The following is a 26,110-nucleotide window of genomic DNA, read 5'->3' as shown; positions in this document are numbered from 1 at the left end:
TTTCTGAATTGCACTTCAGGGGCATCTTAAATCCCAGCATAGTTAAGAGACTAATTTAGATTCTCTGAGTTACTTTTGGAAAGCCTACAGGGGCACTGACCTCTTCTGAACATACTTAGCCAGGACTTTGTCTCAGATTTTTTAATTTAGGAAAGTGCTGATTCAGATGTAGTAAAGTGAAAGGGGAAGATACTCAAAGCATTTTTAAAGAAATTGTCAGTTTCAAATGTTTTGACTTTGTAATTTGTTTTCATTTCAGTTAACAAGCATAAGCCATGGATTGAAACAACCTATCATGGTATAGTGACAGAAAACGACAACACGGTGCTCTTGGACCCCCCTTTAATAGCCCTGGACAAAGATGCGCCTCTGCGTTTTGCAGGTAAAGAATTCATCTGCATTTCCTTTTTAAAAAGGTGAAATGCTTTCTTGATGACAAATGCTGAGTGTTTTAGTGTGTTTACCCTAGCAGTGGCGTAACGTTTCAAAGCTTTTAGACCCTAGGCAATGTTTGTGCATGGACCAGAGTTTTATGTCATATTTACAGCCGTAAATATACAGCCATATCCAAAATCCAAACCAGAGCGTACCCTGTATTGCCAGTATTCCATGCTGCTTTCAATTTCATCTGTATATATTAGTTTTTCTGGTGTGGTTTGTGGTTTGTTTGTTTTGGGTTTTTTTTTTTTTTTGCATGGTGTCTAACCTTTTCTGCAGTCCTCTGGATTCCACATTTCTCAGCATTCAGTCTGGGAGTTCTGAAGCAATTATTTTGCTCTCATTCTGAAGAGTTCTTTGTTTTGTTACTGTTTCTGACTTGTGTCTTAATAGATTGAGAACAGTAATGAGTAGAATTAAGATGGCATTTCTTCTGTGCAGTATTTGGACTGAGAATTCCAGCAGAAATCTGGACTTCTGTGATAAGCTTGCTTAGCAGTTTGGGGCATTTTAAAAAATGGACGGCCTCTTCTACCTGAAGAAAAGAGTTTTTGTCCTCTAACAAAGAATATAGAGAATGGTACACAAGCCATTTGCAAAACGTGGGCTAATTCTTTACTTTCGATATAGGACTGACAGGTGACAGTTTTCTTACAAACTTCCACAGTAGTTTTTTTGTGGCTTTTTTTTTTTTTTTTTTTTAATGGAAACTACTGTTTTGGAATACTGTATTCATTAATCGGGTGCAGTATTATGGAAAGTATTTTTGCCTTTCTTACTTAAAGTAACAGTTTTGTTGCGTTGTCATAAAGCTGTAATTATCTTCAAGGCTGCATTGTAAATGCGGGAAGTTCAGAGATGATAGTAAACCTCTGAAATTCAAATGGTCTCGTGTATTGGATACACATGGCAGAGGCTCTTAAGTGGTCTTAACTGGTGTCTATGAACAGAAACTTTTCCAAGTGAAGACGCTTGTGTTGGGATACACACAATCTGTTCAGTACAAAGCGGTATGGGAAGGCTGGCCTCTCTGCTTGGTGATGAGGAGAATGAGCCATCTCTCGCCTTTCTAAAGTGCTTTAAATGTAGGTGCTGGTCGTTTGACAGCAATGAACAGATGTCGGAAACAGCAATTTTATACCTCTTGGTGGAGAGTAAAGTTTTCTTGAGTGCTGGATATCATAAAGCTTTAAGGAAGTACTGGCAGAATATCTTCAAATCTATTGTCAGATTTGCAGAGGAAAATCGCATGTCAAAGCGTCACTTCAATGAAACTGCTTTTCCATTGTGTTGATCTAAATTGTATAAACCTGCTTTCATTTAATGAACATTTTTACCAACTGGAAGTTGGTTTTATTAAATGTTTGTATAAACATTATATGTTTTGGCTTTCAAGAACTGACAGTTCTTCAGCAGCAGCAGAACAATGGATTTAAAATAGTTATCTTCAATTCTGAGTATTGCACGCTGATTTTGTAAAGAAACTTTCCTCGATATGATCGTTGGATTTGGATTGCCCAAATTTTTAATGGTTGTGCTATGGGAATCTATAAAAGTATTTGTCTGCCATTAAATGCGGCAATACTTGAATCTGTCTTTGAGGAGAGCAGATGTGGGAGTGGTGTTGAATCAGCGTTATCAACTCTAGTTTGTCGTGCTGAAGTCATGTCCTCGGATGGAGAATAGCATTGTTATTGTCCAGCAGCATCTATGTGGGTGTTTAAGTGTGAGAAGCCCATTAGATCAGTGACATGTTTTCACAGCAAAACAAAGCGTTCCAGCATTAAAAGGCTGTTTCAGCCCTAACTGCGATATTCCTACTTATAAATCAAATTTATTCATGCTTCAAAAGGTTTCATATTTTAATTAACTGTGTCCTCGAGCTGAGCTGTGAAACTTCTGAACTGTCTGCAAGTTTAAAGTATTATAAATAGAGCTTTTTGCTTTATTTCCATTCTGAGCATGTCGAAACATCTTGAAACTAGTTCATTTAAGTGCTTTGTAGTGCATGAACCGTGGGGCAAGAAAAATAATGTTGTGTTACTGTGTTCACTCTGTGCTGTGGGTAGGATCCTCAAATTGAGGTGTGCAAAAATAAGTAGGGTTATATAGACATTTATTTCTAGGGTAATTTGGATGGTTTTACATCTGAAACAACACACTTTTGAAAACACAATTTGAATATAGTCCCGCCAGTTATCTTGTCATCCTACCTGAGGTGTAGAGACCCAATGGAATTGGTCTGTTGTACTGTGATTGTTACAGATCTGCTTGAGCAGACAAATGTGCATTCTCCTTCCTCAGTGAAACTTTCCTACATTACCAGTTGAGTCATGGTGGAATTTGATCCTAAATGGTTTTGCTGAAAAAATGAAAAAAAGGACAGCTACATTTTCTATTGTACATTAGAGAAATTCATGTCTAAAATCAGTTCACTGTCTGAAGCTCTCGGTATGGATTTCCCCTTCACTATGCAAAGAGGAACTGAATTTTTATTGGATTTGAAACAATATTGTGTGAGGATGCCTTCACGTAGCTGGATGTGTTTTGTTAGGAGAGTATAACGCAGGGGCTGGCTGGCAAGATGTTGGAAGCGTTGTCCTTGTGGAAGGAAGTGTTTCCTGGGTTTTTCGATGTGTCTGTAGCAGGATTTTAATCTCTCTTCCCCAACTTGCTCCTAGATAAAACCATTTCTCAGCCACAATACTTTATTCTCCCCTTAAAAATCTGTGATGCACGAAGTATTTCTGTGGGGGTTAGGAATTTTTTGACTTAGGGCATGAATATGCATAGAGCTTTGAAAATGATCTTGCAGAATCTCAGTTCATTCTTTAAAAAAAATCCCCCAAATTCACCGATCCCTTCGGGCAGGCTCTCCCCGGAGGTGTGTGATGTTCGCACGTTGCAGAGGGCGAGTGCTGATGCCGTGTTTCTGCGCTCACCGCCAGCCCCTGTTGGTTTAGGGCTGGGAGCTGTGCTGACGCCCTGTCTGCAGTTGGCGTGTGCGTAAGGCAGCCCTCGGCTGGGTGATGGCTGGGAGGGAACGGTCTGTGGAGATGGATGACACTGTGTAATCAAACACATAGAGATTCTGATCTTGGCACATCCGGTGAGTGGTTCAGTGAGCGTACAACAAATGTGATGCACGGCCAGTTGGCATACCTTGGCGGGAGTTTTGTTGCAGTAGGATTTCAGCCATTTTTGCATCAAATTTAAGGCTTGTGTGGAGCGAGGTTTTGTTTTGTAGCTATCATGCATGAATACAAACTGAAATGGAGTTATCACTAGTTGTGAAATTTAAAATTGGTTTACTTTTTAACAGTTTTGTGTGGTACTAAGAAATATATTTTGAATGTTTTGAAATGGGAGGCTTTCCTGAAGGCTCTCCTTGATCCTCATGTAGACTGCTGCTAGGTTAGAGCTGGGAGGATAGAGATCCTCTGCTGTGGAATGGGGACGTTGAGGGATAGCAGACTCCAAATTTGAACGGCATCTAGTCACATACTGTATATCCTGCTTAAATATCTTATGAACCTTTTTTTATAACGATACAATACTATTCAATATGTTCCATCATTATATCATAACAGTACAGAAAGAGATAAAATAGTAAAAATCAACAAAACCTTAAAACTCTGCCAGATCCTCACTGTCCTCTCCTTGATTGTGCTGCACTAGAAAGGAGAAATACAGAATGCCTTTTAGGATACAGGATTGCCGTATGTTTTCTGGCCAACATGAGTTCCACAAACCTGTGGTATCTGTCAAATGAAATGTTTTTTCAACTGTAATTACGGCTCGGTGAAACACTGTAAAGTTCCTCCCTAGTTACAGTTTATTTATCTGAATAGTTTGCCATAAATCAAATATAAACCACTTCCATTATCACTCCTGTTCTAAGATTAGGAGAGGTAGAAATCTGTTCAGTAATGTATCTCAGCTTCAGCATGAAATGAGAAAAAGTGTTAAACACACATGACATAGCATGAAACCTTAGGGAGCATGGTGTGGGACTAAGTTTACTTAATGGCAATAAAAAAAAATTACTGCCAAGAATTCTATAATCACAGCAGAGCGTTAGCTATACTATATAAATACATGCATTTCATAACTGAGATGAAAGTGAATATCATCTGTGTATGGGAATATTAAGCTGTAAATTGTTTTATTTGTCTTGAAACAGCTCTGTAACAGTCTGTAATGGATTTTTGAGAAAGGAGGGGGAGCCTTAATTTTTGAAATATTTTGTACTTTATGGAATTAATTATTCCTTGTTGCCTCTTTCCATTGTAGAGACACTGTGAAGAAGGGAGCTTAAAAAGCCTGTTAGGTTGGGAGCTCTGCCTCTGCTTATTTAGAGCACTTACATCAATAAGTAACACCCCAGGTTTTATACATTATAACGTTTTCATTCATGGGAACCTTGTCTATGTAGTAACAAAAGGGCTTTTTGTTAATCTCACTAGTGTGAAGTGGAAAATAGGATTGTATTGAGTCAGTTATTGTTCTGAGACACATCTGGGAGGAGCTGAGCTGTAGTACACCTTGAACAGAAGCTTTACACCTTAAAAAACATCTGGAGACAAATGGATATCTACTGGAGAGCTTATTTATGTCTTATGCTCAGGAGCCAAAAATATAATGCCTGAACTTCGTAGCAGCCAAATTGGCGTTGGTGCCAGTTAAAGGTCACTTCCGATGATAAAGAACCAGCCAGTTTTAAACAGCCTTCCCTTCTGCCAGATAGGTAACTGCTGCATTAATTCCCTCCTCCCTCTTCTCTCCATTATCAGGTTTTCTGCTTTCGTGTTCCCTTCCATATATTTTTTTCCTGTAATCGTAATGTTTCACACACAACCCTTGACTCTCGAGGCTAGAGTTACTGGAAGGGGGCAGGGAGGAGGGTGTGCAGGAGTAAGAGATGTGGAATATTTCAGTTTGCAGCTGAAATGTCCCTTCTGGCTGATCAGTGGTGTCAGCCATGACTTCAAGCAGTGTAAAGTTTTCTTGAATTGCCAAAACTATCACCAAAGCACATTAAAATCAGGGGTTATATTTATATTCTGTGTACGATTAGACCGAAATAAATGATGTGGGTGCCCAAAGAGGCAGCATACTTGGTGCATTAAAATAAAGGCCTGATTATAAATCTAGGGGTTACCTGAAGTGAGTTTCAGGGAGAATTTAATGAAAGCTGTTTCAGAAACTGGCCCCTTTTAAAATGAAGGACCACAAATCACGATACGTTATACAGTATTTTTCCTTAATTATATTTCTGCTTCAGTATTAAACTGTAAATTTGCCGTTTAAAGAAAAATATTTCCCTGTAAGTGTAGTGCCTCATCTCTTTTTAAGGCCACATTAGAATGGAGAATTGAATACCTGTGTTAGCGCAAGTTGTTTGAAATACGTGAGAAGTAACAGGAGATAAAAAAAATCTGGAAGTCAGAAGGGAAATATGAAGTTTTTTAATGTAGAAGCATGGTGGTTTCAGTAGAGTAGAAAAGCCTGTTGAAATTATTTAACATGTCTTCTTTAAATAGAATAGCACAAGTAAATTCTGATGAAAATTCTACTTAAGGATAGTTCTTCATTAATATGGAATTTTTGGAAAATATCTTTTGTTTAGCAGTTGGTATTATTAAAAAAAAGAAAAGGAAAAGAGAAAAAAGTCTTTTGATAAACTTATTATATAGTTTGAAATTCTACAAGTGAAAACCTGGAGTTAAATCGTATTTAACATAACTAAAACTCTAAAATTGTAACAGTTACAGCAAATCACCACTGGAATTTTAAAATACAGTTTTCCAAAGCTTTTCTGTGTAATGTGTGCATCTTTGCCTTTTCCTTATTTGCTCCTTCTCAGCCTTTCCTGTGACTGACTTGGGTTTATCTTTTCTCCCTTTAGAGAGTTTTGAGGTGACAGTCACCAAAGAAGGTGATAAAGGGTTCTTTCTATCCCTTTTATGAATATTAACCTACTAACTTTGGTTATGAAATGGGGAATCAGCACTTAAACAGAAGATCCTGTCATGCTCTTTTTGTCCCATTTATTCTCCCAGTTTTTTTCTATTTTAAAATATATCGATTTAAAACTGTTATGTAACCAAACCCTTGGTTAGAAATATCTGTAAATCAGACATCCATTTGAACCGTTTGGGATTATTGTACATTGTATGGCCACTGCAAAAGTTGGTTTTAGGGAAATCAGTGTTTTCTGATATTTTCACTGATAACTCACTTTTTTGGGACATCTGAAGTTTTTACCAAATGCTGTGTAGAGCAATATTTAACAGCCAAAGCCTTGTAACACTTCCTTCAGTACATCAGTAGTTTAAAATCTGAATCAAACACCCTTTTGGAATACCTCTGGGCATGTTTACAGCAGGAGTGCGTTCTTGGTATTATGATACCACTGCAGCTATACTAGCAAAAGAGTGGTTTATGTTGGTTTAAGAAAATCAACTTCAAAATGTAAACAAGTTCTACAGGTAAAAACACAGCATAGGTGATCCAGCTGTTTGCTGAGTGGGTTTTGCTCGCACAGCTGGGTGTGCTGGGCTCGCTCTGCACAGCGTGCTGCCAGGCTGACCCTGCCAGAGATCTTGTAGTGTAACCTTGGGCTTAGATGTGGTTTTGAATGATGTGCTAGGGACTGCTCTTGCAAGTTGGTTAGGGTGGAGAGTTTGACTAGAAAGGAAAGCCTGCTAAATCGTTCCATGTGAGAGCTTCCTTGCCTAACATAGCTGATCTGTGTTAGTAGGTAGCTGTTGAAATGGATGCCTGAGAAGTTGGTATTTCTACCTTTCTTATTCGGTAGTTTATTTTGATTCCCTAATTTTAGCCAGGTACATTGCACAGGAAGACTTTCTTCTTTGATCTGTTGACAGAATTTCTGTAATTATGGTGCTGAACCTGTACATGAAGCTTTTTCATCCCTTCACTTGTAACTGTGCATTTTAACCTTTTGCTCTGGTCAAAATAAACAAGCTGCCTAGCTATTCCCAGTAGCTTGGCATAGAAGAGATTACCAGTGGCCTTGGCTGTATGCTCTCATAAGATCTACTCTTACCCTAGAGCTACCTCAAGTACTCCTGTGAAATGCCTGTCTACATTTCTCTTTTTCTCTTTTGTATTCCTGCATGAATGGATGCAAAGTAAACAAGTTGCTTGGAAGGCAGACGTATGCTTCTTTTTACTAAAGTTCCCAGAAATCACCCATTTTAAAGCACAGTGCTCTTGCTTTGTCCACAGACCCTCACAAACCCTTGGCTGCAAAATATTTGGTCTTTTATTTTAAAAACGTGTGATCATTTTCACCAGTACTAACCTCTCTTCCTTTGAATCTGTAGGTGAGATTTGTGGATTTAAAATTCATGGGCAAAATGTTCCCTTTGAAGCAGTGGTGGTGGATAAATCCACTGGTGAGGGAATAATCCGCTCTAAGGAAAAGCTTGACTGTGAACTGCAGAAGGACTACGCGTTCACCATCCAGGCCTATGACTGTGGAAAGGGACCAGATGGAGCCAATGCAAAAAAATCCCACAAGTAAGTAAATCTGCGGTGGGCTGAGGGGAGGTTTGGTTTCAAGCCATCTCCTGCTCCTGGTGATTTATGGCCTGTGTATTTAGAGTAAATGTAAACCAAGTGTTAATACTGGAAGACTTTCATATAATGATAATATAAATGGCAGCAAAATGGAAATGAGCTGTTTTGTCATCTCTTTAGCTGTATTCCAGATGATACTGCTTTATCCATTGATGTCACTGAATTTACATTAGAAAATAGTGTGGGGATAGAAGCAGGAAAACTGTTGATATAGTTAAAATCTGGCTTGAGTTGATAAAACATGACAGCATACATGCCTTCATGTTGTTTCAGAATTCAGTTTCTAAAACAAAAAAACTGGTTCAATAAGTCAATCTATATTAAATGGAAAAAAATACACGTTGCTGTTATTTCCAGACAGCCTCGCCAGAAACGGCAAGATCAATAGCATAAGGTTCATCTCTGCCTAGATGAAAGAATGAGAACAAAGCAATCTTTAGCTAATCGTTATCTAAAGAAAAAACCACAATGTGAAATGCTCTCTAGAAAATGCCCTTGAGAATAACTGTTTAACACCCTGGTGTAAACATCTGGAGAGCATGTGGAAGACTGCTGTTTGTGTGAAGCAAAGAAGGGCATGGATAGGTTGAGGAGCAGCCTAGCAGCAGTCATCTTGGTGACAAATACTGCCTTGCTACTCTATAGCTGTGTGCTTCCAATTGGCAGCAGAGAGTTACCAATTTAAGGATTACACCTGTGGAAATAGGTCTGCCCTTAAACTCTATTTGATATTCAGTTTGACTTTTGAGGAAAGATTTCAAAGAGAGGAATGGCCACAAACGTTTTGTTGGGTTGGCTGGAATTATTCTTTGTTCAGTTTGATAGCATACAGTTCCTTCTCTGCACTGTGCAACTTTTTTCTATAAATTTTTCTACCTGTGTTGGTTGAGATACAGACTTTCTTCTGATGGGGCTGGTAAAAATTATGGTTATCCAAATTCATGGGTTTGTAGTGAACCAGCGCAGATCTAGCAGCAACTCTTCTTTTCCCACAGGAGAATGATAGGTTTCCAAGACCTCCACCTACAAACCACTGTTGAAATTTCCCTGTCCCGTGGCTGGTTATGGTTTTTGTGGCTTTTAACCATCTTGGAGTTTAGCTGTTAAAGTCAGGCATATAAAGTACGTTTGGTACAGAAGGACATTTTTTGAGGCATTAATATAGCACATAGGCTAAAATAAAACCTTAAAGATTTTTTTTTTAGCATAATCATTAGAAAACTTATGCTTTTACAGAAGGACTGTAGTGATTGAATTCTTCATTAATTTACATTCCAGATGCTTTTTGTTACTCACCTTTTCTCCTTGGTCATTGAGAGAAACAGTATTACTTCCTATTCTGCTTTCCTAGTTAGGGTAGTTGCGATTGTTTTATTAGTCATTGGTCACTTATTTTAGGGAGCTTAAATTCTGAAGGCTAGCTTCATCCGTAAAAGAGGGAGCTGTTCTGCCAGATTCGTGAGGAGGAGTTCTGCAGTACATAGGTAACTGACCTTTCTGCTTTATTTCCAGAGCAACAGTACATATTCAGGTGAACGACGTGAACGAGTATGCTCCTGTGTTCAAAGAGAAGTCATACAAGGCAACAGTTATTGAAGGGAAGAGGTATGACAGCATCCTGAAAGTGGAAGCAGTCGATGCGGATTGTTCACCTCAGTTCAGCCAGATTTGCAGTTATGAAATTGTAACGCCGGATGTACCTTTCGCTATTGACAAAGATGGTAAGAATACAGTGCGAAGTGGAGTGAGAATTACTATATTTTGCTGCCCTAAGAATAGGACTTCAAACTGGTCGACATAAAACTACAGCAGCCCTGTTTTAATGTTTTCCTACAACATAGTTAATGGACGTGTTCACTTGAGCATTTTGAACTAATAATGAAAAGTGAGATGTCTTTCAATGCCAATATGTGTGCTATCTACGGAGGAGCAGATGGTCTATTGAATGCATGGTGTTTCTTGTACAGTGCTTTTCAAAATAAAGGAGATATGGTAGTTGTATTATGTTTTAAACCTGCTCTTAGTAAGCTTGCTATTTTTTTGCCTGCAGTTTTCTGTTCTGTGTTAGGATAGCGTTTCCTATTTAGCTTTGAAAAATGGGATTCCGTGTGTGTGCTTTTCACATTTGAAATGCTCGTATGTAGCCCTGGAGATTATAGTGTCATGGTTATTAGTTTTGAAGTCTAGTGATTTGTTCAGATCGTTTTGTTTCTACCAGTGATCTGTGGACCCTTCAAAATCTATAGACTGCTTCTAGCCGTTCAAGCACAATGATTAAGCCAAGTGAGGCAGTTTTTGGTGGGCTTTAGTTTGAGTTGTTGGGGGATCCACGTTGCCAATGGATAATTTTCATGGGTGTGCATTGCTAATGGATAATTTTCATGGGAATTTAAGAATAAAAAAGGGGTAGAGAATCCTGGTACCTGCCAAACAATTTCTGTATCAATTACCACCTATGAACAGTTTCATTTTGAGTAATGTCATGCACCTTGAAGAGCCTGGTAAATATGTACCTGCTCTTCTGTGTATGTGGGCTCATCTCTGGATTTATGTGATTTTTAAGAATCTGGGCCTGATGTCTGGCATTGAAAACTCAAATAGCGAAGGGCTAATTCACTTGAAGTACGTGGAGGGTACCTGGATGCATTTAATCTAGCAATGACCCTGAGAAGTATTGATGTCTGATTATTGCTTTTTTTTGTGTCAGGTTATATAAAAAACACAGAAAAGTTAAGCTATGGTAAAGAACATCAGTATAAACTGACAGTAACAGCGTATGACTGTGGGAAGAAGAGAGCTGCTGAGGATGTGTTGGTTAAAATTAGCATTAAGCCTATGTGCAAGCCTGGCTGGCAAGGTTAGTTCAATCTCCTCCTTATCTGCTTTCAGCATTTGCCAGTACCTTCGGTTAAACATGAGAGATTTTTAATATTGTTTCTTTGGATAAATCTACAGGTTGGAGCAAGAGAATAGAATATGAGCCTGGTACTGGTTCTTTAGCTCTCTTCCCCAGTATGCGTTTGGAGACGTGTGATGAGCCAATAACCTCAATTCAAGCAACGGTTGAACTAGAAACCAACCATATTGGTAAAGGCTGCGATAGAGACACCTACTCCGAGAAATCCCTTCACAGGCTCTGTGGTAAAAAGGCTTTTGTTAAAAGAGTCTCTCTTGCTTATTAGTTTTTCTTTGAATATTATGTTGGACCACAAATCACTGAGTAGATATGATCTTCGGGGCATCACTGCTCCTGACTATTAGATTATTAGGCAGATATCTGGGAGGGGATGCTTATGCAGCCCTCTTCAGCTGGAGGGATATATACTAGTCTTAAAACTAGTAGAGTGTCAAGAAAAAGGCACCATGTTCATGGGGCTCAGGGACAAGTGGTGGTAACGTGGTGGTTCCTGCAGGAGAGGCAAAATCCATTTCTACAGCTGTAGAGAAGCAGAACAATTTCAATGAGATTAGCTATCTACCCAGAAGGTAAACTTGTGGAAGTCATGATGATGCTAGAAGTCTTTTATTAGTGCTGCATTATTTAAAAGGAGGAGTTCTTGATGTGCAATGATAGTGCATAATCCTGACAGTTGGTGCTGAAAAATCAGTGCTCAGAAAAACAGTTTGGTTTGAAACGAGCAGTGATCTTTTTAGTTTCTACACCTTTTCACTGGAGTGTTTTTATTGTAGGTGCTTCTTCTGGCACAGCTGAGCTACTTCCCCCTCCAAGCAGTGCTGCTAACTGGACAATAGGACTTCCTACTGATAACGGTCATGACAGTGACCAAGTGTTTGAATTTAACGGCACACAAGCTGTGAAGATTCCAGATGGCGTTGTCACAGTCAATCTAAAAGAGCCCTTCATGATTTCAGTCTGGATGAGGCATGGGCCTGGAACCAAAGAGAAAGAGACAATTCTGTGCAATTCAGACAAGACAGGTTTGTCAATGCTTCAAATATCAACAGTTTCTGTTGGGTTTTGTTTGGTTTTATGTGTTGTGGCAGCTGATGTGAAAACCTTAATTTTTTTCTCTATTTCACGTTTTCCTTGGAAGTGAGATGAAGTGGACTGTAAAAGCCGCTGTTCGTTGTGCTTACCTATAGAGTCATGGCCTTAGGTTACCTAGCTTCACGTTAGGCAGGCTTGTTTTTCTAATGCTGTTTCAATTTATATTATGCATTTCTTTTTGCCATAGTAGATGACTTATTCTGGCAATGCAGTCTCAGTTTTTTATCTCCAAAGATAGCTTTATTCTAGATGCTGCCTAAAATCATTGATATAATAGATCAGGTTTAGTGGCAGCATTTGCTACTATGTCTTTTTTTTTTTTTCTAGGATGATATAATTTTTCTTTCTCCAGTGATGAAATTTTTTTTCACCCTGTGCATAATGTCAGTCTCTGTGAATGCTATAGACACAAACATTTTGAAGAAGCTATTAATAAGAAGGAAATCTGATAGCCCTGTTTCCATAATTGCTGTCTAAGGGGGGAAGAGAATTCTTGTCTTTGTTAGCTGGAGCAGTGGATTTGTTCAGTGTGGTAGAAAGATACTTTATTTAAAATGCTGCTAGGTTTTTCAAAGGAAACTATGCTGAATATAGAGCAAATGCAGCAGCCCTCACCCTTAAGTTAATTAACAGCATTTGTAATATCCTAAAAGCATTTCTTCAGACAGGAGAAAAGCAACTGTCGTTCAGAACTGGGTACAAATACTCTCCTCTTTTTCCTACCTTCACCCATTCCTGTTAATCAAAACCAATGATTTTGGTATTTTTTTCATTCTCTCCTTTCTTGACTCATCCATGCCATGGAATGGATGATATAGCTAACAAGTTTCTTTTCCTTATTCTTAGCTGTTTCTCTAGCATCTCACCTTTGTATTATTTTAAATGTTAAATCCTTTAGAGCTACAACTATATAGTTTTCTCTTAGGAAAGCACGTCCACCTGCCACCACGTGTACATGTTCCAAAACAGTAATTAGATGCAGTAGAAGCTACTTATTTGTAACAAAAAAGCTCTTCTGTTTGCAAGTAGAGCTCTTTCTTTTTCTCTGACAGGTTTTATCTCTGTGAGTCTTCAGTCCTGTGCCTTGGTTTAGATTGGAGGCAGAGTGTCTGTTTATTGAACAGTGCATTGCTCGTGGGTTGTTCAAGAATGTTTGCCCTCACTACGATTGCAAACATTTCTCATTCCTCTTAACATGCCTGATTTACTTCTATGTTTGTTTCTTCCTATCAGTTACTTGGGGATTTATGTGTAAAATTACAGAACAGGTGAATTCTATGGAGTTCTTAAGATTTATAGAAAATAATAATGTTAATTAAACTCTCGTGCAGATATGAACCGGCACCACTACGCACTCTATGTACACAACTGTCGGGTTGTTTTCCTGTTCCGCCAAGATCCTTCAGAGGGAAAGACATACAAACCTGCTGAATTTCACTGGAAACTAAATCAAGTAAGTTTGGAAGGACAGTTGGTAGGATGTTAGAATGCAGCGGAAACCATCGGAGAATTAACTCCCTGACAGTATAATTATTAATAAATATTTTTGCAACTCCAGACTCCCGATGTCATGTTTTATAGGACCCAAAAATACTTTGTGATCCAATGTCAGAGGTAGATTCAGCTGTACCTTTTCATCTTGTACATACACTGCTTTAGTGGTTTTATTAAACCCACTGGGATGCTCATGAAGTAAAGTACAAGTCATTGTCCTGAAAGGCAGTAATATGTGGATTTATTTGTGAAAATACAATGTCAGTCTTTTACCTGTGATGTCGCTTATCTTCACTAAATACGCTGTAAGGTAGCATGCATGAGGAAACAGAAAGCATTCTAGTTTGTTTGTAGCATTAAAGTACTTCTGAGCGTGGGACATTTTTGCAGATCAGAGTGTTAAGAGGATAACAGGAGAACTTATGTTAATCCTTTTTCGCACTGAAATAAAATTTGTGCCTTTTTACACATTGCGAGCAGTAGCTGCAAATCAGTTTTCTTAATTGGATTTTACTCCACGAAAATAGAGTTAATAGGCCTCTGAGGGATGCAGGTACTTTCTGCTGCCTGTTCAGAGAGAGGAGTTGTCTGTTTGTATTCTTTCAGTCATGTATTAATTATTTTAGGTTTGAAAATGAAGACTAATAACTAATATTTACTTTGATTCTACGAAGATCAGCAGAACTTGTTTCTGTTAATTCGTGATGTTATGGTTGTGGAGAGTGAGACAGAAGGGACTAAATATTTTGTGTGTGCTTTTCCAGCCCTCTGTGTCTATTTATCTGAGTGATAAAATAACCTTGTATATCTATAGATTTATAAAGGTTCTTTTACTTCCTTTAGGTTACTATTGTAGATCTGTTTTGCCAGTAACAATGAGTTACTTTTTAGCATAACCAACTATATCCCATGTATGTATTTTCCAATTGACACATGCTGATATTAGCTATTATAAAAATCAAAGGATCGGAAATACGCACAGCTTGCTATATTGGCAGTAGAAGAAAAGAAACTATTTATAAACATTTGACAGTTGGTTTGCTTTTTTCAGATGTGTACCATGTGTGTAAAACATAAAGTATGCCTATATAGGCTTATAGCTTGTCAGTATGTCTGTATATATGTGTATGCAAAATGTGCATCAGATCAGTTATTCAACGGTAATTAAAAAAAATTAAAGTAGAATTTTAAAAACTCTCTTTACTCAGGTGTGTGACAAAGAGTGGCATCATTACGTCCTCAGTGTTGAATTTCCTGCAGTCACTCTCTATGTAGACGGTGTTTCATACGATCCTTTCCCAGTGACTGAAGATTACCCACTTCATCCTTCCAGGATAGAAACACAGCTAGTAGTTGGAGCGTGTTGGCAAGGTAACTATTACGTTTGTTAATACTTTTAATTAACTTTTGTTTAAAATGCAATCTTTGTGGTTAGCCTAGAAGTACACAGCAGATGTTTTTAGTGCATGAAAGGTAACTTGTTTTGTCTTTTGCTCCTAGCTAGTACCACGTATTTCCTCTTTCAGAAATTTTTTCCAGAGTGTTTTTAGCTCATTGGCCACAGGTGCATGTGAAATACAAAGCTGCTCACCAAGCAGCATTCCATTAACGTGATTTTTGTGGTAACCATGGGAATATAGATAGCTTATTTCTAATGACGCTTGTAAGGAGTACATCATAGACTTCAGACTACTAAGCAGAACAGTTAATTTTGAATAGGTTGAAAAGCATGTTGAAGTGTTCTCGTAAATGGAAGCATGACCAGCAAACAGTTGAGCTGAGCAACACAGGGATGCTGTCTCTTGGATATTTTACCATTTCTGCTTATAAAATGAAAGCAAGTATCTGCTTTATTGTATGCAGACTATGGCTTAAAACACAATATTCTGCAAGGTGTAAAGTGCTGATTCATGTGCTTTAATACTTGTGAAAGCTACTCTTCAAAACTGGAGAAAGAGGAGAAGGATGCGTCTGAACATGGAGGCTCATTACCAAGAGCTCTTGCTTTGCAGTCCTGAGCTGAAACGTTGGCTTGCTGATTAAATTACGCCCTAGCTGGCAGAAAGCTAATCTTTGGTCAGAGATGCAGCAGTATTAAATGATACATGTTTGGCTGTAGTTCAGAATGGAGACTGCAGTTGCGGTCAGCAGTAATGCATAGAATTAGCTTGTGAGTGACAAATGGAAAGCTTTCAGACATCTTAATCGAATTAACAGTCTTCTGTCTTACAATGTCTCTTTTCTCTTTGAGTTTTAAGGCTTTGATGTGTGAATGAAGGTTAAACTATCAAAATATCCTCTCCATCAAATTTATTATTTTGTGACAAGTTCACTGTCAGAATTAATGTTATTTCAGTGCTAAATTCATTCTGTTGTCCCTTCTTTCGAGTCAGTTTATTTTCTCCATAATTCATCTCATTCTGTTTGTGACTTTCCAGCTGTCTCTTCTAGCTCAAAGGGAAGCTATAGTGGCTGTTTTTCAAGAAACTGGAGCTTGGAAACTCTGTTCCAGCTAAGTGTATGGATTGTATGATGGCTTCCATATATGTTCTGCATCCTAACAAAAGCATATACATTTAGTTTAAAAACTCACGTGCTTTCGTATTGGCCCCATGATATGATTCTTTAGTCTCTTGTGACATGAACTTTCTTTTTAATGACAACAGACTGAAATAGGAGCATTAAAACTGCAATACAAGAACTTGAGGTGCTACCTTTTAAAAATTCCACCAAAAGCCTGATTTTTGGGGGATTAGAACTCAAGGCAAAAAAAGTGTGCCAAAGGAGGGAATTACTGCCTAAGGCCATCCTCTTTGTCTTACCAAGTCTTTAAAAGAAATCAGGCTGCTCACCTCTATGGAGAGAGAGGTTTTATGCTTTCAAAAAAAATTGTTTTAACATTTTTTTTTTTAAATATTAAAAGCTGTTTTTTCACTTTTGGTGCTTCCTCCCCCAGACACTTCCATCTGATAAATTGACTGCATAGTACATATTGTGCTATTGTTATGACAGCAAGTCTGTGTCAGTAATGGTTCCTTTTGATCAGCATTTGATACCTTTGGGTGATTTGCTGATACAGGCTGGATCTCGCCTTAATTTCCCCTTTAGCAGCTGGGAGAGGAGAGAATAAATGGAGCCGTTTGATAGACCTGCTTCTCATTTCTAGTGGTGGTTTGTGTGAGATTGGGTGTCTGTGGTTAGAGCGATCTCCGGTGCGACTGTTGTCACTGCAGCTGTGTATGGGGCTCTTCAGGTTATCTTGTGATGATGTGTTCTCGTAACAACACGGTAACGCTTCTTCCCTGCGCTGCAGCTCGTAGTGTTTCAAAGGACTCAGAATCCTTGAGCAGCTGGATGGAGGATAAGCAGAATTGTTGGGGGAAGTGCTGCTGTGTATTTTCTGTGATAAGAGAGTTTGACAAATTGTTAACTATTTGGTCCTTTCCCTGTTGCCCTATTCTTTGTCTTGCTTTTCTACAGAATATACAGGAAATGAAAATGACAATGAAACTGTGCCCGAGACCTCTGCAGGTTGCTGGAGTTTTTTCCCTACTGTTTTATTTCATTTTTAAGCCAAGACATTGCTTCATCTCACACGCAGCATGAAATGCAGGCATTGCATTTGGGCCATTGACCTTCACATAATCCTCTCCTAGGCTTGTGTCTTCATTATGCTTCTATTTCCACAGCTTCATACGCTGATTTTTTTTTTCTCTTTTTTTTTTTTTTTTCGGTTGCACCCAAATGCACATCCACATACAAATCTGCAACTATTGTGATTGCAGTGAAGTCGTGTAAAATAAGTTACTGATGTAAAATATCAGCTTTAATTTCTTGCATCCAGTTTTGTTAAAACATAACTGCACCTCATCCATAGAATTATTCAGTAGGTTTGGAAGGATCTCTGGAATTCAGGGAGCTCTGCTCCCCACTCAAAGCAAGGCCAGTTTAATGTTGAGATCAGGTTGCCCATGTATAACTCAAAGACAGACCTGTAGTTTATAATGGATACTCACTTGAGTGGGCATAAAAGCTTTGGCCATTTTTTTATTTTCTTAGAAATTTGTAGTGATATTTGGTGGATTTTGTGTCTTGAGACACTTAAAATCAGTGTATGTTTCTAAAAGTGGATCCGAGATATGTACTCTTTCTCTAAAGTTTAAGAATTCCTGGAACCTCCACAGGAAGATTCAGGTTTCATAGTTCATGTCATTGGTTCTGTCCGTCATGAAGAACATGACCTCGCTGTATGGGCAATTTCTTTTGAAATGTTTGTTATGTTACAGTTCAGGATGTTAGTGTCACAGTTCAGGATGGCCACAGCTGTTTGAGGGCCATATGCATGGTGAACTGTTTAATTCTTTCTGTATGCTTGAACATAATCACAGGGTTAACACCCAGAATGGATGAAAACTAACCTGCATGTCCGTAGTACTTTGTGGCTGTTCTACAAAAGAAAAGTGAAAAGAATCAAAACATACAAAGATTTTTCCTTCCTCCTTTTATGAAGGTGGCGAACTCCACATGGCTCAGTTTTTCCGAGGCAATCTGGCAGGTTTGATGATTCGTTCTGGGAAACTGGAAAACAAGAAAGTGATCGATTGCCTGTACACCTGCAAAGAGGGACTGGACTTGCAGATGCCTGATGGCGTTGGCAAAGGCATCAAGGTAAAGCTGTCTATGAATAAAGGGGAGCATGTGTGTTGCTTTGGTGGAAATAGTGACAAGTTTTGCTGGCAGAGTTAGTAGGGGTGTCCCAAATAAAACAAGCTAATCTATTGTGACATTATGTGTTAAAATTACATGAAAAGTAGGAAATGTTTCCTGTATAGATACAGGCTTAGTGGAGTTGAAGAATGAGAGTTGTTCTCTTTGAAGAGAGATTTGTAAGCCTCTCTGTTTTGCCAGCTGTACCAGGGTGTCTTAATAAAAGACAGAGATTCTTGACGAGCAGCTTAGTAGAATGAGGCTGATCTGCGTGCCTTTTTTAAATGGCACAGTTGTGTGAACAGAGATAAATTTCTCCTTTATACTAGCTGTGTCTCCTTCTTGTTACTACAGTCTTCACATCAGAACTATAACTGCCTAGATTCTTAAAGAATGAAACACTAAATATATTCGACTAGAATAAGGAAATGAATGGGGAAGTTAAACTGCAAGGCCAGTGAACAATGGCCTTGTTGCTTGGAATACAGATGTAATTATCCTAGCACCAGGCTAAGCAGTGCTGAACTTCCAGTTTTAATTACCTGGCCGTGTTACTGTTTGGATATTCTCTTCTATTTTTTTTTCTTTTTTTCTGTTTCAGATCCACATGAACCCAAGTCAGTCAGCACTGACCCTGGAAGGGGATGACATTGACAGAGTCGATAAGGCCATGCAGCACATTTCCTACCTGAATTCCCGCCAGTTCCCCACACCTGGGATTCGGAGGCTTAAAATCACCAGTGTTGTCAAGTATGTCCTAGTGCCGAAGTAACTCCTCTCTGTGCAGTGATGCTGAAGCCTGGAATGATGTTCGTGTGTCGCAGCTGTGATGAACAAAGGGGTCTTGCTGGATGTAACCAGCACATAGCTGAATGCAGGAAATGTTTTCTACATCAGCACTCTGTTTTCTTCCTGAGAATGTAGTAAGGAGTGTGTAAGATAGGGAGGAACTTGTGGTAAGGGTATGCTGTGAGTACATCTCCAGCATCACAGCCTTCAGTAAAGGTGTTGGCTGTGGCTGTTAGTCGTAGCGTAGAAAATGGGGCCAAATGTGAACAATTAATTGTGAGATTGCTCCCATGGTGGGGAATTCTTACTTTCTAATGCAGTTGATGAATTTATCTAAGACTCTTGGGTCTGAGACAGAGCTTTAAAAATTTATAAAGCAATTATTCTGCATAATTGTGCCTCCCTCTCAAGTAGCCTCCTTGACTGTGTAAAATGGCTTCTGTATCTCACAGATGTTTCAATGAAGAGGCGTGCGTCTCCATCCCTTCTGTGGAGGGATACGTAATGGTCTTGCAACCGGAGGAACCGAAAATCAGCCTTAGTGGCATCAACCATTTTGCCCGCTCTGCTTCCGAGTTTGAGAGTTCTGAGGGTGTTTCCCTCTTTCCTGAGCTTCGCATAATAAGCACCATTACACGGGAGGTGGAGCCCGAGGGGGATGGAGATGAAGATCCTACCGGTAACATCCTTTGCTGCTTATGACTGTTGCCTTCCCTCACCCCATTCAGTAATCATGTTGGAGGATCTTTCTCTTGCAAAGCGGCGTGGATTTCTCTTTTATACAGAATCTAGCAGGGGAAAAGAAGGTGTATATCTGTTGTGCAAAGATGTAGATACTCTGCTCTGGGCTAACAAGAACTTGCCTGGGCTTACTACCATTTCCAGAACATTAGCTTCGTGTAAATATCCCTTGTTGGGATTTTGTTTTGTTTTTTTTTTCAATCATTATTTCATGAATACTTGCTCTCTTTACTTCAGGCCCAGATCTTAATTGTTCTGGAAGGAGAGTTGATTTTGCATGTGACATTTTATAGCTCCTGAGCTCTCGTGTACTGCATCTTCATTTCTGCTCACCTCTTCGGCCTTTTCTCTGCTTTTTAGTACAAGAGTCTTTGGTATCTGAGGAGATCATGCATAACCTGGACACGTGCGAGGTGACAGTGCTGGGAGAGGAACTAAATCAGGAGCAGGAAAGCCTGGAGATTGACATGACGCGATTGCAGCAGAAGGGCATTGAGATGAGCAGTTCCAACCTGGGCATGATAATCACAGGTAGGGGTTACTCCTCCTGGACTCTGTAGGAAGGGTCTGAAGGCAGTGGTAGTAGGAACAGTGTGACACCTCACTGGAAATACTTAATTTTTTACTAGAATTTCAAGCTCAGAGGTGTTAAGACTACTTTGTGGAAAGCTGGGGTTCTAGAAAATATGTCATTCTAGAAAAAATGTCATTCTAGAACCTCCTTTCTGTTCTTATGTCCCAAATTGCAGGTTACCTCTGGGCTGCGGAAATGAAGTACGCTTTGCCCCAGAAAAGGCTTGTTCCTTGCACAGATAATCCAGTGCCTGGGAGCATGCATCATTCCTTTCTATTTTATATTCAGAATATCTTATGTATTTGAAAGAAAGACTCCTAAAATCCCTTTAAAAACTGAGTCTAGGGTTTTATAACAAAATCAATCCACACAATTTCAGTGGAACCACATCTGTGTGCATCTTTATGGTATTAACTTTTTCTACGAACTGAAAACCTGTCAGCCAAGAAAACTTACTTGAAGAAAGGGAGCAGTACTTGTCGAATATATGATGTTGCACTAGTCTTTTGCAAAGTAATTGTTTTATTTGTTTATTTTTCTCTACAGGGGTCGATACTATGGCTAGTTATGAAGAAGTTCTACATTTGATACGCTACAGAAACTGGCACACTGTTTCTCTCTTTGACAGAAAGTTCAAATTAGTCTGTTCTGAGCTTAATGGACGCTATGTCAGCAATGAGTTTAAAGTGGAGGTATGTGCGCTGCTCTGATTGCTCTGAGACGTTTTAGAGCGTGGATGGCTAGGAGGATGGAAGTTGTTGCCTCAACTGATAGATAGCCATTGCTGTGCTGAAGGAGAGTTGGATGCCTGCTCTGGGAAATAGATATCCTTCCCCCCCCCTTTTTTTTTTTCTCTCTTTCTGTCCCTTCAGAAGTAAACTGTTGCATTTCTGGAGTTTAACATTGTCTTTCTGCTCCTAGGTGAACGTTATCCACACCGCTAACCCAGTTGAACATGCAAATCACATCGCTGCACAGCCACAGTTTGTTCATCCAGTGCATCACACGTTTGTTGATCTCTCTGGTCACAACTTGGCTAACCCTCATCCCTTTTCGGGTAAGAATTCTCAGTCACTGCAGTTCAGCTGGTTTTTTTCCAGTATTGAATCGTCACAGAGGCTTCTTGCTGCAGAGAGGTTTTTTCCCAGAGTTTCAGCCAGCGTGTTGGATTGACAATCTAAGCAGCTGCTTGGTCCTGTTCTGCTGTTGCTCAAGCAGGGAGGAGTGGATTATGAGAGATCTAGGAAATATCTTTTCCTGCCAGCAGGAGAGCTTTCTGTTGGTGTGTGTACACTGGAAAATGGGAGGTGTACCAGTCCTGAGGGGACTGTAAGACCTAGAGAAACGACTGTGAGGAACCGGGACAGCATTTCTTCTGAATGGCATGAGGGAAGAACTGCGGCGTTATTCCCTTGATGAGTTGTGGTGTCTGTCCTTTCTGTTTTAATTATATTAATTTGGTGTGGGTGTAGGATGTAAGAGAAAGAAGAATAGGCATTTCAGAGAGGAGTCTGTGTGTGGTGGCATCTGCTTCCCATGTGTTGTCAGTCCTTCAGATTGATGTAATTACACTTAAGGAACAAAGTTTTAGTTCTTGCATCCCAACTGACTTTTTAAGTGGCCTTAGACAAACTGCCTCTGTGTAGCTACATCTGATACTGGTACAATGCCGCTTCCCTCTTGCGGGTGATGGGAACAGAGGAGCAGTTATTAGCACTGTGGTGTAAGAGTTACTTATCAGTGTCATCTAAGAAACTCCTTTTATTTTCTTGTTGCAGTTGTTCCAAGTACAGCCACCGTTGTGATTGTAGTTTGTGTCAGTTTCCTGGTTTTTATGATTATTCTGGGAGTGTTCCGAATCCGAGCTGCACATCAGAGAACAATGCGCGACCAGGACACTGGGAAGGAGAATGAGATGGACTGGGATGACTCTGCGTTGACCATCACTGTGAACCCCATGGAGGTAAAGCTGGTGGCCCAGCACTTAATGGAAAAATGTCCTTTCCCAGCTATAGTGGCTGAGATTGTTTGTGGATGGAGTAGTGGAGCAAAAAACCACCACAGAACACAGAGTGGAGATATTAACTGTGGTTTTATAATGAACGTGCTAAGTGACATCCCAAGAGCAGCTGTGTTTGGGATGTCTCATGGGTTATAGCTTCATGATACACGATGGGGTTTTACAGGTCAGTGCCCAGCACTGGTGGCTATCGTGCTGCACGCTCCCTCAACCATGGGCCACTTTTTCCAAAGTTGAAAGAATTTATTGTCAGAACATCAGTGTTTATGACGTTTCCTTCTGCTGTGGTTGAGATCGGAATGTTTAGAAAACCAGGAACAAGAGAGATGTGCAACTGTAATGCTGTTAGTGTGATCCTACTGAAAGGTCCTTTTCCAGTCGGGTTTGAAGCACTGGATCACTCTTCAGAATTTGTTTAGAGTGAGAGGATTGACAGCAGTGTCACAAGGCTATTTAAAGAGCACAGCTTCCTTTTTCTCTTCTGGTGCCTAGTTACTGTGAACATCTAACACCAGTAAGGAACCTGTTGCAGCTCTTACTCAGGACAGTGCCTTGTGCCTGAATTCAAAAGAATAAAAATAATTTTGGCCAGTGTGATATCAACAGCTCCTTTCTGCCTTAACAGACTTACGAGGATCAACACAGCAGTGAAGAGGAAGAGGAGGAAGAGGAAGAAGAAAGTGAAGATGGAGAAGAAGATGACATCACTAGTGCAGAGTCTGAAAGCAGTGAGGAGGAGGAGGGCGAGCAGGAGGAGGACCAACAGAATGTCAGTAGACAGCAACAGCTGGAATGGGATGACTCTACCCTCAGTTATTGATTCTAGCTGCTCCCTTTGTCTTTATGTTTCTGCTCTAGAAGACTCCACTCGCATACACTCCATTGTTACCAAGGATTCATGGTGTTTAAAAAAAAAAAAAAAATCATTCTGGCCAGTAGATTGAACCCACACCCATCCCCGTGTTCGTGGTATGTCAGCTAGTTCCTGATGCTGTTTCTAGAGTTGTAGTTAGCACCTCTTTCCTTCAGCCATGCCTCAGTGACTGGATATTTTTTTTTTTACGCTCTGTGAGGAACCACCTTGCACTTTTTTCTTCATGTCATCTCAGCTAAGTGACTCTACAGATCTGTAGCCATTGCACATGAATTTCTGAACTGTCTTTTTTTGCTCAGTGAAACAAACTTGGCTCTTTGTTCTTTTTCTAGGAGATGCAAAGATTGCTTGTTGACAAAGGGTAAAGCTGCTCGTTTCAGCCTGTTGATTTCTTTTAATTTCTTTCCCCACATTAGTGCATGTGTAAAGTGGCAGAATGAGGTTAATATGTAGAAGACTAACAGACTTTTTAATATTTTGTAAATATATTGGAATTATGTAATTATGTCATTTGTGGTAGTGAAACAGGGATTGGGGTTTAAAACATGCTAAAGTAAAAAGTCATGAAGCATGAAATCTTACAAGTCTCATACTGCTGCAGCAGGAGCACGGGCACAGTTATCTAGTGTAGATGTTTCGGTAATGCAGTGACATTGGCCTTGACTGTCACGTTCGCTCATGCCCCGCTCTGGTTTTTCTTTCCTTTTTCTTTCCTTTAATCTCCTTTATTTTTGCAGAGGGAACAGACAAGCTCGTGAGACATTGTAAAGGCTTTAGGAACCTCTGCAGAGGCTCAGCTGCCCTGTGCAATGCAGTTGTTTGCTTTTTCTTTTTTTTTTTTTTCTCTCCAATGAAGTCTTGGCATAAGGGCTTTTAAGTTATTGGGAACAAACACTACTTGGATGGCGGGCAAACCGGTGTGCTGGTGCTGTGGTGCATTGCCACAGCTCCTGTTGATCACCGGGAGGCTGCCTGTAGTACAGCGATGGTCTGTTCACACTGCCCACAGGGCGGATGATTCATGGAGTTGATTGTTACGTTGGTAACTGATGCTGGAAAGCCTGAGACCTGTGTTCTGTGCACCTTGGCTGTGTACCAGTCTACATGGATAGGTGTTCGGGGTTTTTTTGGCTGTTCAGTTTTTCTACTTTGGTAGTGGGAGGGTTTGGGGCACAGCTGACACCATTTCTATCAAACACACTCCAGCTCATTCCCTGTGGCCCCTTGTACAGTAACCTGGACTGTTTGTTGGTGTGTGAAGCCTTTGTTTACACTTAGTAATTGTGTTTTCCTGCTGTGAAAAACTATGGCATAAATTATCCAGCCAGAAAACCTTGGGAATCACATTGATGTTATTCAAGTCCAGTTGTTTTTGGTGAAAGTTCTAACTTGGAATTGCAAAGGACTTCTCTGAAGAAATAGCTGAAAGGTACGAAAAGTTACGAGCCCTTGGTGGAGAGTGGTGGGTTTTGTAAGGCAGGGCTTGGTTATTTACCTTCATTTGGTTTTATGCAGAGCCGTGAATGATGAATAGCTGTTACTTGATTTTTATGTTTGGAGGTGGATTAAAAAGAGTAACTTGTGTTGCTTGTAGCAGGACTAGGACTCCATGCACTCCTCGGCACGGTAAGCAAAGTTCCTGTTTTTGCTCTTTTGTACGTAGTCTGCCTTTGTTGTAGGTGCACAGCCCACACCTCTCAGAGCTGACAGAACACAGCAGGGAAATGTTGCGCGGGGTGAGCGTGCTGGAGGAGCAATGAGCAAGCCAAAGGGTGGGGCACAGAGGGTCATAATTCAGTGAGATAAACGAGTGTTTGTATCATTTTGATTTGCAGAGCAGACCTCACCTCGTGGTGTGTGTAACAGGATCTAACGGTGGGTTTTACCTGGGTAACGCTTGACTGCGGAGTGCCTTTTACCATAGTAGATGGACCTGGAAGCAGGGAGGAGAACCCACACGACTCGCTTACCGGTTTTGGGGGTTGGTTTTTTTTTTTAATGTAAAATTTTAGATTTCTAAAATGGGGAAATGGTTTTGACTACTTATGTGGTAATATAACTGCTAGTTTTAAGTAAATTGGGAAACTTTTAACTTATGTCTGACAGTTGTCCTGTGTTAATGTGTAGAAGACTTATCCTTCCATATACTGTTGCTGTAGCTGCTGTATTTTAGACCAAAACTGATCATGACTGAATGGTAATACTGAAAGGTTGTAACCGTCCTGATGCAGTTTGTAGCCGCTGTAGGTATAACTTTTCAGATGTGTATATTGGTAACAGGTCAGTTTGGAAAGTCTATAAGCTACAATAAATTTCTGGTTCTAAAGATTGTTTGCATTGATTTCTTAATGAATGAAGTTGAATGAAGTTACTAACTGTGTTAATTTGCCTCTGCTGGTGGCAGTAGAAGAGTTTTGTTTTCGTTGATCTCTTAAGCATAGAAAGACTTTGGCAGCATTTGTGTACAATCTATCAATAGTTTTTTTTTAATTTTTGACTTACAAAACATGTACCTAAAGCAACTGAAAAGTTAAACATGTAAACATTCTCTTCTTACAGAACCATGGTTTTGCTTAAAAAAATATTTTTCTTCAAAGGCAACAGAACAAGCACAATCAGTTTGTACAGAGTTAAAAAAAATAATCACAGAAACATCTCTAAATAAATAGAAATACAAGGGGGTGTCACTTTGAGCATATTTATAAAATCGGAACCTACTTATTTATAGTGAAATGTATTTTTGAAAGTGATTTAAGTTTCAATCTTCAGTACAATTCAGCGTGATGAAAGCCATCAGGTGAGCTGCTGCTTTGTAAATGTGGAGTTGGAGGCTCTCCGCTGACCCAGGACAGCCAT

At 39.7% G+C, this 26,110-nt stretch overlaps 1 protein-coding gene across 1 annotated transcript; it reads left to right on the top strand.

The window, feature by feature from the left end:
* Positions 1 to 259: 259 nt before the first annotated feature.
* CLSTN1 (calsyntenin 1) lies at positions 260 to 25,580 on the top strand (the record flags this gene model as incomplete). Its single annotated transcript, XM_010075950.1, has 18 exons — positions 260 to 382; positions 6,347 to 6,376; positions 7,791 to 7,986; positions 9,559 to 9,767; positions 10,754 to 10,903; positions 11,002 to 11,187; positions 11,737 to 11,985; positions 13,387 to 13,508; positions 14,758 to 14,920; positions 17,030 to 17,080; positions 18,060 to 18,217; positions 18,858 to 19,006; positions 19,498 to 19,724; positions 20,147 to 20,317; positions 20,907 to 21,052; positions 21,282 to 21,417; positions 22,139 to 22,323; positions 23,006 to 25,580. Coding segments are annotated over 18 exons (2,846 nt in total), but the record flags the coding sequence as incomplete, so codon positions are not given.
* Between the last annotated feature and the right edge of the window lie 530 nt (positions 25,581 to 26,110).

This window comes from Pterocles gutturalis, unplaced genomic scaffold (genome assembly GCF_000699245.1).
Source record: "Pterocles gutturalis isolate BGI_N339 unplaced genomic scaffold, ASM69924v1 scaffold5818, whole genome shotgun sequence".
Classification (NCBI taxonomy): domain Eukaryota; kingdom Metazoa; phylum Chordata; class Aves; order Pterocliformes; family Pteroclidae; genus Pterocles; species Pterocles gutturalis.
The sequence above is the reverse complement of the archived record's forward strand: the minus strand, read 5'-3'. Positions and strand labels throughout refer to the sequence as shown.